We start from the raw sequence: 15,337 nt of genomic DNA, 5'->3' as shown, positions 1-15,337 counted from the left end.
TGCATGTAAGCTATGCTTTGATAATTTATATGTTAGCATCCATCCCTAAATCACTTTTCCTTTGTTGGATTTAGATTACCCTATACATGAGCTGATAAACAAGCATTTCAACAAGCCAACTCTTAATTTTTAGCAATGTTACAATTTTTATCAATATGTATATAAAATGTGTAGTCACCCTAGGCCTCACTAAGAGGGTGGGATTCAAACAAAAAGTAGATGAGGGAGTTAGCTGAAGAATACACGATAGAAGAATGTTCTAGGCAGAAGGAACAGCTAGAGCAATGGCCTTAACAAAAGGAACAAGGTTAGTGGAGAAAGTAATGGGAGATGAAGTCAGATAGACAATAGCGAGACAGTGTAATGACCTTAGTTAGCTTTTATTCCTAATTAAATGGAGAGCCATTATAGGGTTTTGAAGAGACAAGTGAATTTTAAATTGATCACTTTGGGGTGTCTGTGTTGATAATGGATTTTGAGATGAGAGGAAAAAAGTAGAAGCCAGGAGACCAGAAAGGAGGATGTTTGCACCTAACTAGAGATGATGTTGAGGGCTTGCAGATTTAGCAATTAAAAATACAGAATATTCATTTAAATCTGAATTTTAAATAAACAATTAACACTTTTTAGTTTCAGCATATCACAAATATTGCATGGGACATACGTAAAGTAAAATAAAACCCCACTATTTATTGTTTATTTGAAATTCGCTCTTAAATGATATCCAGTATTTTTATTTATCAAATGTAACTAGCATAGTAGCAGTAAGGAAGTAAAAAGGGGTAATATTCTAAATATATTTTTAAGGTAACACCATCAGCATTTGATAATTGATTGACCATGAGGTATGAGAGGATATTAGTGAAGAATGATTTTAAGGGTTTCTTTTTTTTTTACTGAATAAATAGAAAAATAGGAGTTGCTATTAACTAGAATAGAGAAGGGTACAGATGGAACAAATTTAGAGGGAAAGAGCAGGATCTTACATTGGGTAGTAGATTAATGGTTATCCTTTTTTATTTTTATGCATTATAACTTTAAAATATGTAACAAATATTTAATAAGAAAAATAATTAAAAATACTATTTTCAAAAGAAAAAAAAGAAAGTGATGAAGACTAGTTGAAGTGTGGACCTGACTGACTGAACAGCTGCTTAAAGAAAATACTAAGCAACCACAAGTAGCTGCTTGTATTTTGAGAAAGCTAGAAGACATTGTCCACCTGCATAATGCCCTTAACGCCTGGTGTTGTATATTTCTGTAGGAAGAGTCTATGTAAATTATGAAGATAAGCATGAACATACTTAAACTGTATTAATAGAATTACTTTTTTTTCTTTTTCCTAGTGTTAAAACACGGCCAGTGCGGATGCCCCCAGGGTATCAAGCAGAACTCGTTATTCAGTTGGTATGGGTGGATGGTGAACCCCCTCAACAGATTACTAGTCTTGCTGTAAGCTCAGCATATGGGATGTAAGTAGTTAAACATTCTTTCTAATTGCTATTATTTATCTAATATGTTTGATATATTTAGATATTTCCTTTAAAATACTTAAATAGCTTGGCTCTGTGGTGCAATGGATAGCGCATTGAACTTCTAAAATAAATAAAGAAACACTTACCTGGATTTTTATTAAATAAAAATGATGTTCTTTCTTGATATCAAACTTGTGATAGTATTTCCACTTTTAATGTTGTTAGGATATTATTACACTTATAATTCTTTGTGTGTGTACTTCTACACTTACACATTTTTGTTGGTTTTATATGTATTTTCTATTGTTTTTCTCCTTGGGTTTCATTTTGAAAGAGTCAGATTCTTTGGGATTCAAATCTTCATTCTGATTCTTTCTAACTGTTATATCTCAGAAAAGTTACTTAAATCTCTATGCTTTGTTTCCTTATCTGTAAAATGAGGATAAAATGTTGTTGAGAGGTTTAAATGTATTAATACATAAAAAAAAATATCTTTTATGTTCAGAGCAGGATACACATGACATATTCAAGATAGGATAATTTGAGTTTTTAATAAATGGATTATTTATCTAGAGTCTAGAGAAAAAACATGAGATAGTGGGGTATGCCAGGGCTAGAAAGAACAGTACTTTATTACCATCTGTTAAAGAATAACTTAAAGACATAGTTAATTATTACCACATTATGTACTTGAACACAAAGTAAAGCAATAATGGATTGATCTTATCTAACAAATACAAAAACAGAATTTATATGTGAGAAAAAGAAAAAAGCAAAGAAAGAAAAACCACAGACACTTTCTAAATAATGAAATTAGTATTTTATTTTCATTGTGTAAGACATAATGTGACCAGTCAGGATATTTGCTCTTGGGCAGCTTTATGAATTACCAATTAAATCAGTTTTGGTTATTTATGGTTTCTACAGAAGACCTTAGCTTTTTAATTTGTTATATATATGTGTGACATTTTTTGTATTAATGTCATATATATGACATTTTTTGTATTATCATTATTTGGGAATACTTCTAATTGAGTTATGCCAGGTTTGTACCACTTTTTTCTTGTTAGAATTTATTAAGTCCACCTTTTTGGTCAAACTCAGCCCCCAAGCAAACTGACCATGAATGTCTCAGCCTCCTTATGAAGCAGATTATAATTTGAATAGTGCCCCAGCATAATGGCTTTGTGACAGCATTTAAATACATGCATATTAGATGTCAAAGAAAGAGAAAAAGATAAGGACAATCACAATTATTATTTAAAAAATCTTTGGAAACTACTTTGCTGTCCAATATCCTAGTCTGCCTAAGGAAACTAATCACAAGGATCAGTGTAATCAAGTTTAGCTAGCTGAAAAACACTATTTTCCAATGTTTATTGATTATTCTATTTTCTTTTCAAGAATTTACCAAGGGGCAACTGTTAAATCAGAAACCGCAGAGTCTGAGACTTCATCCCTTATAAACTAGTTGCCCGCCACACATGTGCGTACGTGTGTGTGTGTGTGTGTATGTATGTGTGTGTAAAATATCTGGACAGAAAACTGACCTCTGGGTCAGAGACAAAGATAATTTACTATTGACAGCAAAACAGCAGCTAGAGCAACATCTTGCATCAGTTCCCTGAGCCTCAGTCCCAACAGCGTAATATATTGAGGAATAGATGGTACCTGCATGTGCAGTGGTATTGCAAAAGAACTCTGAGTTTTAAAAAACTCAGGGATGAAAATAGGTCTGCTGGTGACCTGTCTATCCTCACATCTGGAGAGGGACCACATCTTTGCTCTGGAGTATAAGCAAATCTTCTCTGGCAAAGTAAAGGGGAGGCCTTAATCTTCATTTTTAAAGATTTTTCTCACATTGTTTTTATTTAACTGTCTTTTAAATTACAGTTTACATTAAATATTATATTAGATTGAGGTAAAACAATGATTAGGCATTTATGTAACTTATGAAGTGATCACCTCAGTAAGTCTATTGCCCATCTAACACCATACGTAGTTATTACAATATTATTTATATGTTTCCTGTGCTATACTTTGCATTCCTGTGATGTTTTTATTACTGGCAATTTGTACTTCTTAATCCTTTTACCTTTTATATCCATGTCCCGTAGTCCTCTCCCATCTGGCAACCATCAATTTGTTCTCTGTATCTATGTTTGTTTCTGTTTTGTTTGTTTAGTTGGTTGGTAGGTTTTTAGACTCCACATGTAAATGAAATCACTTGGTATTTGTCTTTCTCTGTCTGGCTTATTTCACTTACCATAATACCCTTGAGGCCTAGCCATGTTGTCAGAAATGGTAAGATTTCATTTGTTTTATGGCTGAATAATATTCCACTGTATATATGTACAACTTCTTTATCCAATCATCTATAAATGAACACTTAGGTTGCTTCCATATCCTGGCTGTTGTACATAATGTTGCAGTGAACATAGTGTTTTGGATTTCTTTGGATAAATAACCAGCAGTGTAATTCTTGCGTCATATGATAGTTCTACTTTTAATATTTTGAGGAACATCCATACTGTTTTTCATGGTGATTCCATCAGTTTGCACTCCCACCAACACTGCACAAGGGTTCCCTTTTCTCTATATTCTCACCAACAAATTGTTTATTTATTGATGATAGTCATTCTGACAAGTGTGAAGTGATACCTCACTGTGATTTTTATCTTGCATTTCCTTAATGACTAGTGACATTGAGCATCTTATTTTTTCATATGTCTATTGGCCATCTGTATGACCTCTTTGGAGAAATGTCTACTCAGGACTTCGGCCCACTTTTCAATTGGATTGTGTGTGTGTGTTAAGTTGTATGAATTCCCTGTATATTTTGGACATTAACCATTTATTGATGAATCATTGGCAAATATCTTGTTCTAATAAGTTGTCTTTTTGTTTTGTTGATGGTTTCCTTTACTGTACAAAAACTTTTTAGTTTCATGTAGTCCCATTTGTTCTATTTTTTTTCTTCCCCTTATTTGAGGAGACATATCCAAAAAAAATATTGCTAAGTGCAATGTTAAGAGTTTCTGCCTATCTTTTACTTATAGTTTTAGGTCTCACATTTAAATCAATTCATTATTTGTACATGGTTTAAGAAAATGATTCAGTTTTATTGTTTTGCATGTATCTCTCCAGGTTTTTGAATATAAAATGACACTATTTACCCCATTACATGTTCTTGCTTTCTTTGTGATAGATAACCTTGTTTTGTCATCTATAATGTGCATTTTTTTTTTGCCTAAATTTTGAGAGGAGAATAAGGATGTGCATTATACATAGGTAGTAATAATTCTGTATCTATATGTTTTTAATTCTTTTATTTATACTAATGCATTAAAAGTGTAACTCTAGAAAGCAATAATGATATCCGTATGCAAAATAATACCCTGGAATGTGATAATCAGTTTTGTTTCTAAATATATATAAATAAATAATTGAATTAAAAAATTAAAATGAAAGATTTTTTTCCTGAAAGTTTGGGCCAAAAATGTGAATGCACATTATACATGGCAAAATATAGTAATTGACCATATAGGCCTATGTTCATTTCTTGGGTCTCTATTCTGTTCCACTGATTTATGTGTCTGTTTTCATGCTGGTACCATGCTGTTTTGATTACTGTAGCCTTGTAGTATAGTTTGATATCAGGTAACATGGTACTGCCAACTTTGTCTCCTTCTTGGCATTGCCTTGGTTATTTGGAGTCTTTTGTGTTTCCATATAAATTTTAAGGTTATTTTTCTGGTTCTGTGAAAAATTCATTGGCATTTAGATAGGAATTGCATTGAAATCTGTAGATTTCTTTGGATAGTATGGAATTTTTAATGATGTCAGTTCTTTCCACCATAAGCATGGTATAGGCTTCCATTTATTTGTACCTTCTTTAATTTCTTCCCTTAGTATCTTTCCTAAGTGCAGGGCTCTTACCTCCTTGATAGAATTTATCCCTAAGTATTTTATTCTTTTCGATGCCATTATAAATGAGATTGTTTTCTTAATTTCTTTTCCTAATAATTCATTATCAGTGTATAAAAATGCAACTAATTTCTAAATATAAATTTTGTATTCTGTTACTTAATAAATTAGAATTATTAATTCTATTAGTTTTCTGGTGGAATCTTCAGGATTCTTTATGTGTAGTATGTGTAGTATCATGTCACCTGTACATAATGTAAGTTTTGCTTCTTCCTTTCCAATTCCAATGCCTTTTTTTCCCTTGTCTGATTTCTGTGGGTATGACTTCCAATACCATGTTTAATAAAAATTGTGAAAGTGGACATCCTTCTCTTGTTCCGCATATTAAAGATAAAGCTTTCAGCTTTTCATCATTAAGCCTTATGTTATCTGTGGTGTTGTTATATAGGGCCTTTATTATGTTGAGATATGTTTCTTCTATCCCCACTTTGTTACATTTTTGTCATAAATGGATGCTGTATTTTGTCAAATGCTTTTTCTGAATATATCAATATTAACATACAACTTTTATCCTTCATTTTTTTATGTGGTATAAAACATTAACTGATTTGCAGATATTGAAACAGCTTTGCATCTCTGGAATAAATCCCACTTGATCATGGTGTATGATCTTTTAAAAGTATTACTGAATTTGGTTTGAATATTTTGTTGAGTATTTTTGCATGTATGTTCATTAGCATTATTGGCCTATAATTTTTTTGTAGTGTTTATGTCTGGTTGTTGTACCAGGGTAACACTGGCCTTGTAAAAAGAGTTCGAGAGCCTTACCTCCTCTTCAATATTTTGGAGTAATTTGAAAAGGATAGATATTAATTGTTCTTTGAATGTTTGGTAAGAACATCACCTCTAAAGCCGTCTGATCCAGGGGTTTTGTTTGTTGGGGATTTTTGATAATTTAATCCATTTTATTAGTATTTGCAGTTATGTTCAGATTTCCTGTTTGTTCTTGATTCCTTGGAAAATTCTATTTCTAGAAATTTAACCGTTTTTTTTTCCAGGGTATCCAATTTGAAAGCATGTAATTGTTTGTAGTATTTTCTTATTATTCTTTATATTTCTCTGGTGTTAGTTGTCACTTCTACTCTTTATTTTTCTGGTTTTCTTTCATTGGACCATCTCACATTTTTTCTTGGTGAGCCTGGACGAAGGTTCATCAATTTTGTTTATCTTTTTAAAGACTACCTCTTGGTTTCATTGATCTTTTCTGTTTTTTCAAGACTCTATTTTGTTCAGTTCTGCTCTCATCGCTATTTATTTCCTTGCTTCTATTCACTTTGGCCTTTGTTTTTTTATTTTTTCTAGTTTCTTTAGGTATAGGGTTAGATTTTTTTGAGGTAGACCTGAATTGCTATAAGTTTATCTTTTTGAATGCTTTCTTGGGGTAGTCCTGAATTGCTCTAAATTTACCTCTTAGAACTACTTTGGCTGTTTACCATATTTTTTTGGATCATGTTTTCATTTTTAGTTGCCCACAGATATTTTTGAATTTTCTCCTTGATTTATTGTTAACCCACTTATTTATTAGTAGCATATTATTTAGCCTTTATGTGTTTGTGTGTTCTTCAGTTTTCTTCTTGTAATAATTGATCTAGTTTAATACCATTGTGGTCATAAAAGATACTTGATATGATTTCAGTCTTCTTTAATATATTGAGACTTGTTTTGTGGCCTAACATGTGGTCTATCTTGGCAAATGTTTCATGAGCATATGAAGTAATGTATATTCTGCTTTTGCATGAAATATTCTAATAATATCAATTAAGTCCATGTGGTCTAATGTGTAATTTAAGGCTACTGTTTCTCTGTTAATTTTTTGTCTGAATGATGTAGTAACTGATGTCAATGGGGTATTAAAGTCCCTATTATGACTGTGTTACTGTAAATCTCTCCCTTTATATCCATTGATGTTTGCTTTATATATTTAGGTGCTTCTGCATAGGGTGAGTAGATGTTTACAAGAGTTATACCCTTTAGTTGGGTTGATTCCTTTATTCTTATGAAATGCCTTTTTTTGTCTGCTGTTACAGTTCTTGTTTTAAGGTCTATTTTGTCTTATATAAGTATGACCACCCCAGGATTTTTTGTTTTCATTTACATAAAATATCTTTTATCTTTTCCCAGCCTTTTACTTTAAGTCTGGTTGTGTGTCTTTCAGTCTGAGGTGAGTCTTTGTAGGGAGGTCTTATTTTTGTTATTCATTCAGCTACCCTATGCCTTTGTTTGGAACATTTAGTCTATTTACATTTAAGGTACTTACTGATAGGTGTGTAGAATTGCCATTTTATTGTTTTCAGTTATTTTTGTAGTATTTTTTTCTTCTTTATTCTCTTCCTCTCACATCTTGTATTTTGATGACTTTCTAGAATGCTGTGTTTAAATTCCTTTTTCTTCATATCTTGAATATCTCTCCCAGCATTTTCGTTTGTGTTTTCCATGTGCTTCATGTATACTAAGCTCTGTTTATAACAGTCTATTTTTAAAGTTGTCGATGATTGCTTAAGTCAAACACATTCTTTTTTTATTGTTATTCAATTAGAGTTACCCCCATTTTCCCCCAATACTCTCTCCCACCCTACCCACCCTAACCTCCCACATTCAAAGTCACAATACCATAAAAGTCCTAGAGGAGAACATAGGCAGGAAACTCTCAGATATTCCATGCAGCAATACTTTCACCGATATGTCCCCTAGAGCAGAAACATAAAGGAAAGAATAAACAAATGGAACATCATTAAATTAAAAAGCTTCTGCATGGCTAAAGAAAACATCAGCAAAATGCAAAAGGAACCAACCATATGGGAAAATATATTGGCCAATGATACCTCAGACAGGAGTTTGAGCTCCAAAATATGTAAATAACTCACATGACTCCACTCCAGAAAGATAAACAATCCAATTAAAAATGGGCAAAGGACCTGAACAGACACTTCTCCAAGGAGGACATGTAGAGGGCCTAGAGACACATTCTAAAATTACTACAATTTTTATTCACCCTTTTCACATTTGTGTATTTATTACTTTTAAAATTTCTTTTGTGTGTGTATATATCTTTTAATTTAGTGTTATTTTCTTAGCCTAATTATGCATGATCTTCCTGCTTTGCCTTTTAAAATTTCAACTAGCTTTATAATTGGTTGATCTACCAGTTTTATTGTGTCTTTGTCAGTGACAATTTCTTTCCTATTTTTTGTTAATATTTTTTATCATTACTTTCCTACTTAAAGAAGACCTATTAACATTAACATTTCTTATAATATTGGCTTAGGAGTGATGAACTCCTATAGAATTTACTTGTCTGGGAAAATCTTTATCTCTCCTTCAATTCTAAATGATTGCTTTGCTGGGTAGAGTAGTCTTGGCTGTAGGTCTTTGCTTTTCATCACTTTGAATATTTCATCCTCTACTCTTTTGACCTGCAAAGGTTCTGTTTAGAAATCTCCTGATAGTCTTCATTTTAGAGGATCCAAGATGGTGGGGAGAGGGCGGGTAGGTCGAAGCTACACTAACATCCTCAAAGTACCAAACTGGAAGAACAACTGAATTATAGAAAAATCACTGTGAATAACCAACTTAACACTAGCTGCAGAGAATCCTTATAACCAAGAACTTACAGAAGAAACCATATGACCACAACAAGCCTGGCAGGAAGTGTGGTGGCACGAGAGGGCTGGCTGGGTTCCATGGGCAGCAGCTGAAGTTCTGCAGGGATACTCAGCAGCTCTGAGAGTTCCCCCTGAGAAGCGTGGGGTCTAAACCACAGCTGGGCTCCCAAACCTAGAGCACCACAACGAGGAAAGGAAGCCAAATAAAATCTGGCTGTGAAAAGCAGCAAAGTTTCTGTTGGACAGGGAGAGATGACTAGAGATGCAGAGAGCCTCTTCAAGGACCAATGCACAAAATTTCCCTTGAAGCCACTTACCCAGGGCTCCAAAGAAGAAGGGCAGAGCAGACTAGAGCCGCATGAGGAGAGCCTGGGATTGGTGGCTCAGGGAAGAAACCTGAAGGGTCATCCACTAGGATACCTGTCTGAGTCATTCCCCATAATGCAGAAGCCATCTTACTCAGGCAGAGAACTCCTATACATGCAGCACCAACCTGAGGGGAAGCAAAAGCCTTACCTGAAGGAATCCCTCTTGCCCCACTCTGTGGAGCTTAAACCTGGCTGTTAAGGAATATAGGTGGAGGCACTTTCTGTGATTAAGCCTAACAGAAAGCCTGCAGGTAGAGGTGGATCTCTGGAAGCTTTGAGATTTTAGCTGACCCTCCCTGGACCTGGTGCTGGTAAAATCTGGCCTGGTGTACTGCTCTGTTCTTTCTGCATGCATCCAAGTCCATCAGAAGGAGCTACAAGAATGGATCACTGGTAGCTCCTAACAGATTGCCCAGGGCCAAACACAGGTAGTGTCTGACTTAGATCTGAAAAAGAGTCTTTGCAGGTCTACCTGATACATAGAAATAAATACAGAAAGGCAACCATAAAGGGAAGGCAAAGAAACAGGCCCCCAATGAAAGAACAAGAGAATCCTCCAGAAGAGATCAATGAAAGGAGGCAAGCAATTTATCAGAAGTTAAAAGTAATGATTACAAAGATGCTCAACACATAAAAAAAGACACAGAAACCATAAGAGAGATGCAGTCAGAAATAAAAGATGCAATATCTGAAATAAATAATATACTGGAAGGAACAAACAGAAGATTAGATGAATCAGAGGTTTGAATCAGCGATTTGGAAGACAAGAAAAGAAAAGACATCCAAGCAGAGCATCAAAAAGAAAGAAGAATTTAAAAAATGAGGAGAGTTTAAGGGAACTTTGGGACAACATGAAGCGTAATAACATCCATATCAGGGTATACCAGAAGGAGAACACAGTGATCAAGGGACTGAGAATCTATTTGAAGAAATAATGACTGAAAACCTCCATAACCTGGTAAAGGAAAAAAACACACAAGTTCAGGAAATGAAGAGAGTCACAAACAAGATGGTCCCAAAAGGGACCACACCAAACACATCACAATTAAAATGGCACCGTTTAAGATGAGAGAATCTTAAAAGCCACAAGAAAAAAGCAATTAATTACTTACTAGGGAACACCAATTAGACTGTCATCTGATTTCTCAACAGAAATATTTTAGGCCAAAAGAATTAGCATGAAATAGTCAAGGTGATGAAAAGCAAGGACGTACAACCAAGGATGATTTCCCCAGCAAGGCTGTCATTTAAAACTGAAGGAAAGCCCTGACTGGTGTGGCTCAGTGCATTGAGTGATGGCCTGTGAACCAAAGGGTCACTGGTTTGATTCCCAGTCAGGGCACATGCCTGGGTTGCAGGCCAGGTCCCCAGTAGGGGGCACGTGAGAGACAACTAAACATTGATCTTCTCTCCCTCTCTTTCTCCCTACCTTCTCCTCTCTCTAAAAACAAATAAATCTTTTTTAAAAATTGAAGGTGAAATAAATAGTGTCCCATACAAGAAAAAGCTGAAGGAATTGCTACCACCAACCCAGTTTTGCAACAGCTGTTAAAGGGCTTGCTTGAAGAAGAAGGAGAAGAAGAGAGAAGAAGAAAAAGGAAAAGGAAAAACAGAGGAAAATAGTTAAAAAATAAAATGACAATCAATATGAATTTATCAGCAATCACTTAAAATATAAATGGCTTAAATGCTCCAATCAAAAGACATAGATTAGATGAAAGACAAATAACATATGATTTCACCTATAAGTGGGACCTAATCAACAGAACAAGCAGGCAAGCAAAATATAACAAGAGGCATTGAAATAAAGAACAAACTGACAGTAACCAGAGGAGAGGGGAATGTGGATAACAGGAGGAAGAGTCATCAAGGAACATATATGAAAGACACATGGACAAAGCCAAAAGGGGTTAGGATCAAGGGTAGGAGGTGGAGATGGGTGGAGCAGGGGAAGTGGAGAAAACTGCACTTGAACAATAATAAAAAAAATTATTTTTAAAGACCCACTTTGAATCAGTGGGGGCAAACGTGCAACTTTCTTCAGCCATCCCATATCAAACGTATCCGACCAGCCACCTCCACCATGCTCCTGAAGTTCAGCCCCAATGTGATCAAAGTAATGTACCTGAGGCACACGTGAGGGGAAGTTGGTGCCATGTTTGCCCTGGCCTCCAAGTTCAGCCCTCTGAGCCTGTCCAAAAATGGTTGGTGATGACATCGCCAGAGTAACCAGTGAATGAAAGATTCTGAGGCCTTCAGTGAAACTGACCTTTCAGGACAGAAAGGCCCATATTGAAGTAGTGGCTTCTGCCTCTGCCCTAATGATCAAAGCCCTAAAAGAACCACCACAACACACAAGAAGCAAAAAAAATAAGCAGTGTAAATACCGGTTTTGATGAGATTGTCAACATTGCCTGACAGAAGCAGCACGAATCTTTAGCTAGAGAATTCTCTGGAAACTTACAGAGATCCTGGGGAGTCCTTGGTTGTGGGCTGCAATATTGATGCCTGCTACCCTCATCACATCATAGACATCAATAGTGGTGCAGGACAATGCTCCACTCCACTCTTTAAGAACTTCAAAGGAAAAATTAAATCTTTAATTTCAATTAAAGATTACTTGACAACCGATTTTAAAAAAGAGAAAATAAGACCCATATATATGCTGTCTCCAGGAAGCTCACCTCAGAATGAAAGATACACAGATTAAAAGTAAAGGGAAAGAAAAAATATGTATGCAAATGTAAAGAATAAAAAGATGGGGTAGCAATATTTATGTCACAAAATAGACTTTAAAACCAAGGCTATAATCAGAGACAAAGAAGGACCCTACACAATGATAAAGGGAACAACCCAACAAGAGGATATCATCCTAGTAAACATTTACATACCCAACACAGGAGTACCTAAATACATGAAACAAATATTGGTAGACATAAAGGCAGAGATTGACAGAAATATACATATAGTAGGGGATTTTAACACCCCATTGACTTCAATGGATAGATCACCCAGACAGAAAATCAACTAAGGGACATTGACCTTAAATGACACACTAGATCAAGTGGATATAATTCATATCTTCAGAGGATTTCACCCCAAAACAGCAGAATATACATATTTTTCAAGTACACATGGAACATTTCCTAAGATAGACCATATACTAAGAAACAAAACAGGTCTCAATAAATTTAAGATGATTGAAATCAAATCAAGCATCTTCTCTGACCACAATGCTATGAAACTAGAAATCAATCACAAGATGAAAACTGAAAAATACACAAAGACATAGAAGATAAATAACATGTTATTAAACAATGAAGAGGTCAACAATGACCTTTAGAAAGAAAATAAAAGATTAGATGAAAGACAAATACCATCAAAGACAAAGACAAATGAAAATTCGAACACAAACCCAAAATCTGTGGGACACAGGGAAAGCAGGACTTAGAGGGAAATTCATAGCATTACAAAATTATGTCAAGAAATAATAAAAAGCTCAAATAAACAATCTAACTTTACACTTAAAGGAACTTGAAAGGGTGATGTGTAAGATGGTGGAGGATTAAGTGAAAACTACACTAACTTCCTTCCAGCCAATCTGGAATTAACTCAACTGTAGAGAAATCATCCTGAATAATGAAGTGAATACTATCAGGAAAGAAGCCTTATAACTAAGGACAAAAAGAAGAAACCACTTTAGCACAAGACTGGTAGGGAGTATAGAGGAAGCACGACAGCAGTGGCTGGGCTCCCACAGGTGGCAGCTGAAGTTGTGGAGGGATATTTCAGTAGCCGGGGAATTCACCTGATAAATGTGGGGTTAAATCCCAATCTGGGCTCCAAATCCCAAGCTGGGCTCCCTAGCCTAGCAACAGAACAGGAAAGGAAGTCAGATAATATCCAGCTGTGAAAAGCAGCAGGGTTTCTGTATGCTAGGGAGAGACAGATGGAGATGCAGAGAGCCTCTAATGGGGCCAGTACACAAAATCCATTTGAGGCCACCTACCCTGGGCTTCAGCAGAGGAAAGGCAGAGTGGACTAGAGATGCTTGATGAGTATCTGGGACTGGTGGCTCTGGGGAGAGAACTGAAGGAACAGCCAACAGGATCCCTGTCTGAGTCTTTGCCCATACTGCAGAATCCATCTTTCTCAGGCAAAGCACTTCTCTCTGAATAGCATCAGCGTGAGTGGATGCGATAGCTCTGCCCACAGAAATTGCTCTGCCCCACCCTTTGGAGCTTAAGCCAGGCTGCTGATTATAAGTTGATTAGTTTAACAACAGATTAGTTTAACAGCTAAGGTGAAGAATACAAAGAAGCAGACAAAATGTAAAGGGAAAAACAAAAAAAAAACAAAAACAAAAACAGGTGTCAAATGTAAAAACAAGAGAACTCTACAGAAGAACTAGATGAAATGGAGGCAAGCAACTTATCAGATAGAAAGTTTAGAGTATTGATTATAGGGATACTCAACAGCAAGAAGAAAGATATAGAAAACATAAAAAAGGACCAGTCAAAAATAAAGAATGCAATATCTGAAATAAATAATACACTGGAAGGAAGAAACAGTAGGTTACCTGAAGCAGAAGACTGAATGAGTGATTTGGAAGTTAAAGTAGAAAAAAACACCCAGAAAGAGCAGCAAAAAGAAAAAAAGAATTTAAAAGAATGAGGAGAGCTCATGTTGGCATTTTAGAAAACATGAAGCATAACAACATTTGCAACATAGGAATATCAAAAGAGAGAGAGCAATATATCAAGAAACCTTTTGAAGAAATAATGACCAAAAACTTCCCTAATCTGGTGAAGGAAAAAGACACATAAGTCCAGGAAGCTTAGAGAGTCACAAACAAGTTGGACCCAAAGAAGCCTATACCGAGACGCATCATAATTAAAATGAGAACACTCAAAGACAAGATCAAATGGATTTAATTGATATCTTCAGAGCATTTCACCCCAAAACTTTTCAAGTGCACCTGAAACATTTTGTAGGACAGACCACAAAGAGGTGGGGGGGAGGCAGAGACAAATGTATTTAAAAAGTAAATAAATTAAAAAAAAATATATATATATATATATAAGTTGAACCATCTCAAAAAAAAAAGACACAAAACAAGTCTCAATAAATTTAAGAAGATGGAAATCATAGCAAGCAGTCTGTAACCACAATCCTATGCAACTAGAATTCAGTCACAAGAAGAACACTAAAAGACACACGAAGACATGGAAGCTAAATAACATGTTATTAAATAATGAATGGGTCAACAATAGGATAAAGGAAGAAATCGAAAGATACATTGAAACAAATAAAAATGAGGACCAAAAACCAAAATCCGTGGGACACTTGGAAAGCAATCCTAAGAGGGAAATTCATAGCATTACAGGCCTATTTCAAAAAACAAGAAAAAGCTCAAATAAACAATCTAACTTTACACCTTAAAGAACTTGAAAAAGAATAAAAAACAAAGCCCAAAGTGAGGAGAATGAAGGAAATAATAAATATCAGAGCAGAAATAAATGAAATAAAGTCTAAAAAAATACAAAAGATCAAGAAATCTAAGAGCTGGTTTTTAAAAAAAGATAAACAAGAATGACAAACATTTAACCAGACTCATCAAGAAAAAAAAAAAGAGAGAAAGGACCCATATAATTAAAATCAGAAATGTAAGAGGAGAAATAACAACTGACACGAAAGAAATACAAAGGATTGTAAGAATATATTAGGAACAACTATATGCTAACAAACTGGACAACCTGGATAGAATGGATAAATGCCTAGAAACGTATTCCAAAAATAAATCAGGAAGAATCAGACTATCTGAATAGACAGATTATACCTAATGAAATTGAAGCAGTATCAAAAAACTCCCAACCAACAAAAGCCCAGGACCAGATGGCTTCAC

General features: G+C 34.9%; 1 protein-coding gene across 5 annotated transcripts in view; it reads left to right on the top strand.

The window, feature by feature from the left end:
• The window catches only part of STXBP5L (syntaxin binding protein 5L), a 402,439-nt gene that overhangs the window by 235,502 nt on the left and 151,600 nt on the right, over positions 1-15,337 (top strand). For all 5 annotated transcript variants that reach the window (XM_054575243.1, XM_054575242.1, XM_054575241.1 and 2 more), the window contains exon 18: positions 1,347-1,472. In XM_054575243.1, the coding sequence (XP_054431218.1) occupies positions 1,347-1,472 (126 nt within the window). The remainder of the gene's footprint in view (positions 1-1,346; positions 1,473-15,337) is intronic.

Source organism: Pteronotus mesoamericanus, unplaced genomic scaffold (assembly GCF_021234165.1).
Source record: "Pteronotus mesoamericanus isolate MK-2021 breed Mesoamerican mustached bat unplaced genomic scaffold, CSHL_Meso_final contig_27, whole genome shotgun sequence".
Taxonomy (NCBI): Eukaryota; Metazoa; Chordata; class Mammalia; order Chiroptera; family Mormoopidae; genus Pteronotus; species Pteronotus mesoamericanus.
Note: the sequence above shows the minus strand (reverse complement) of the source record. Positions and strands in the feature narration are given on the sequence as shown.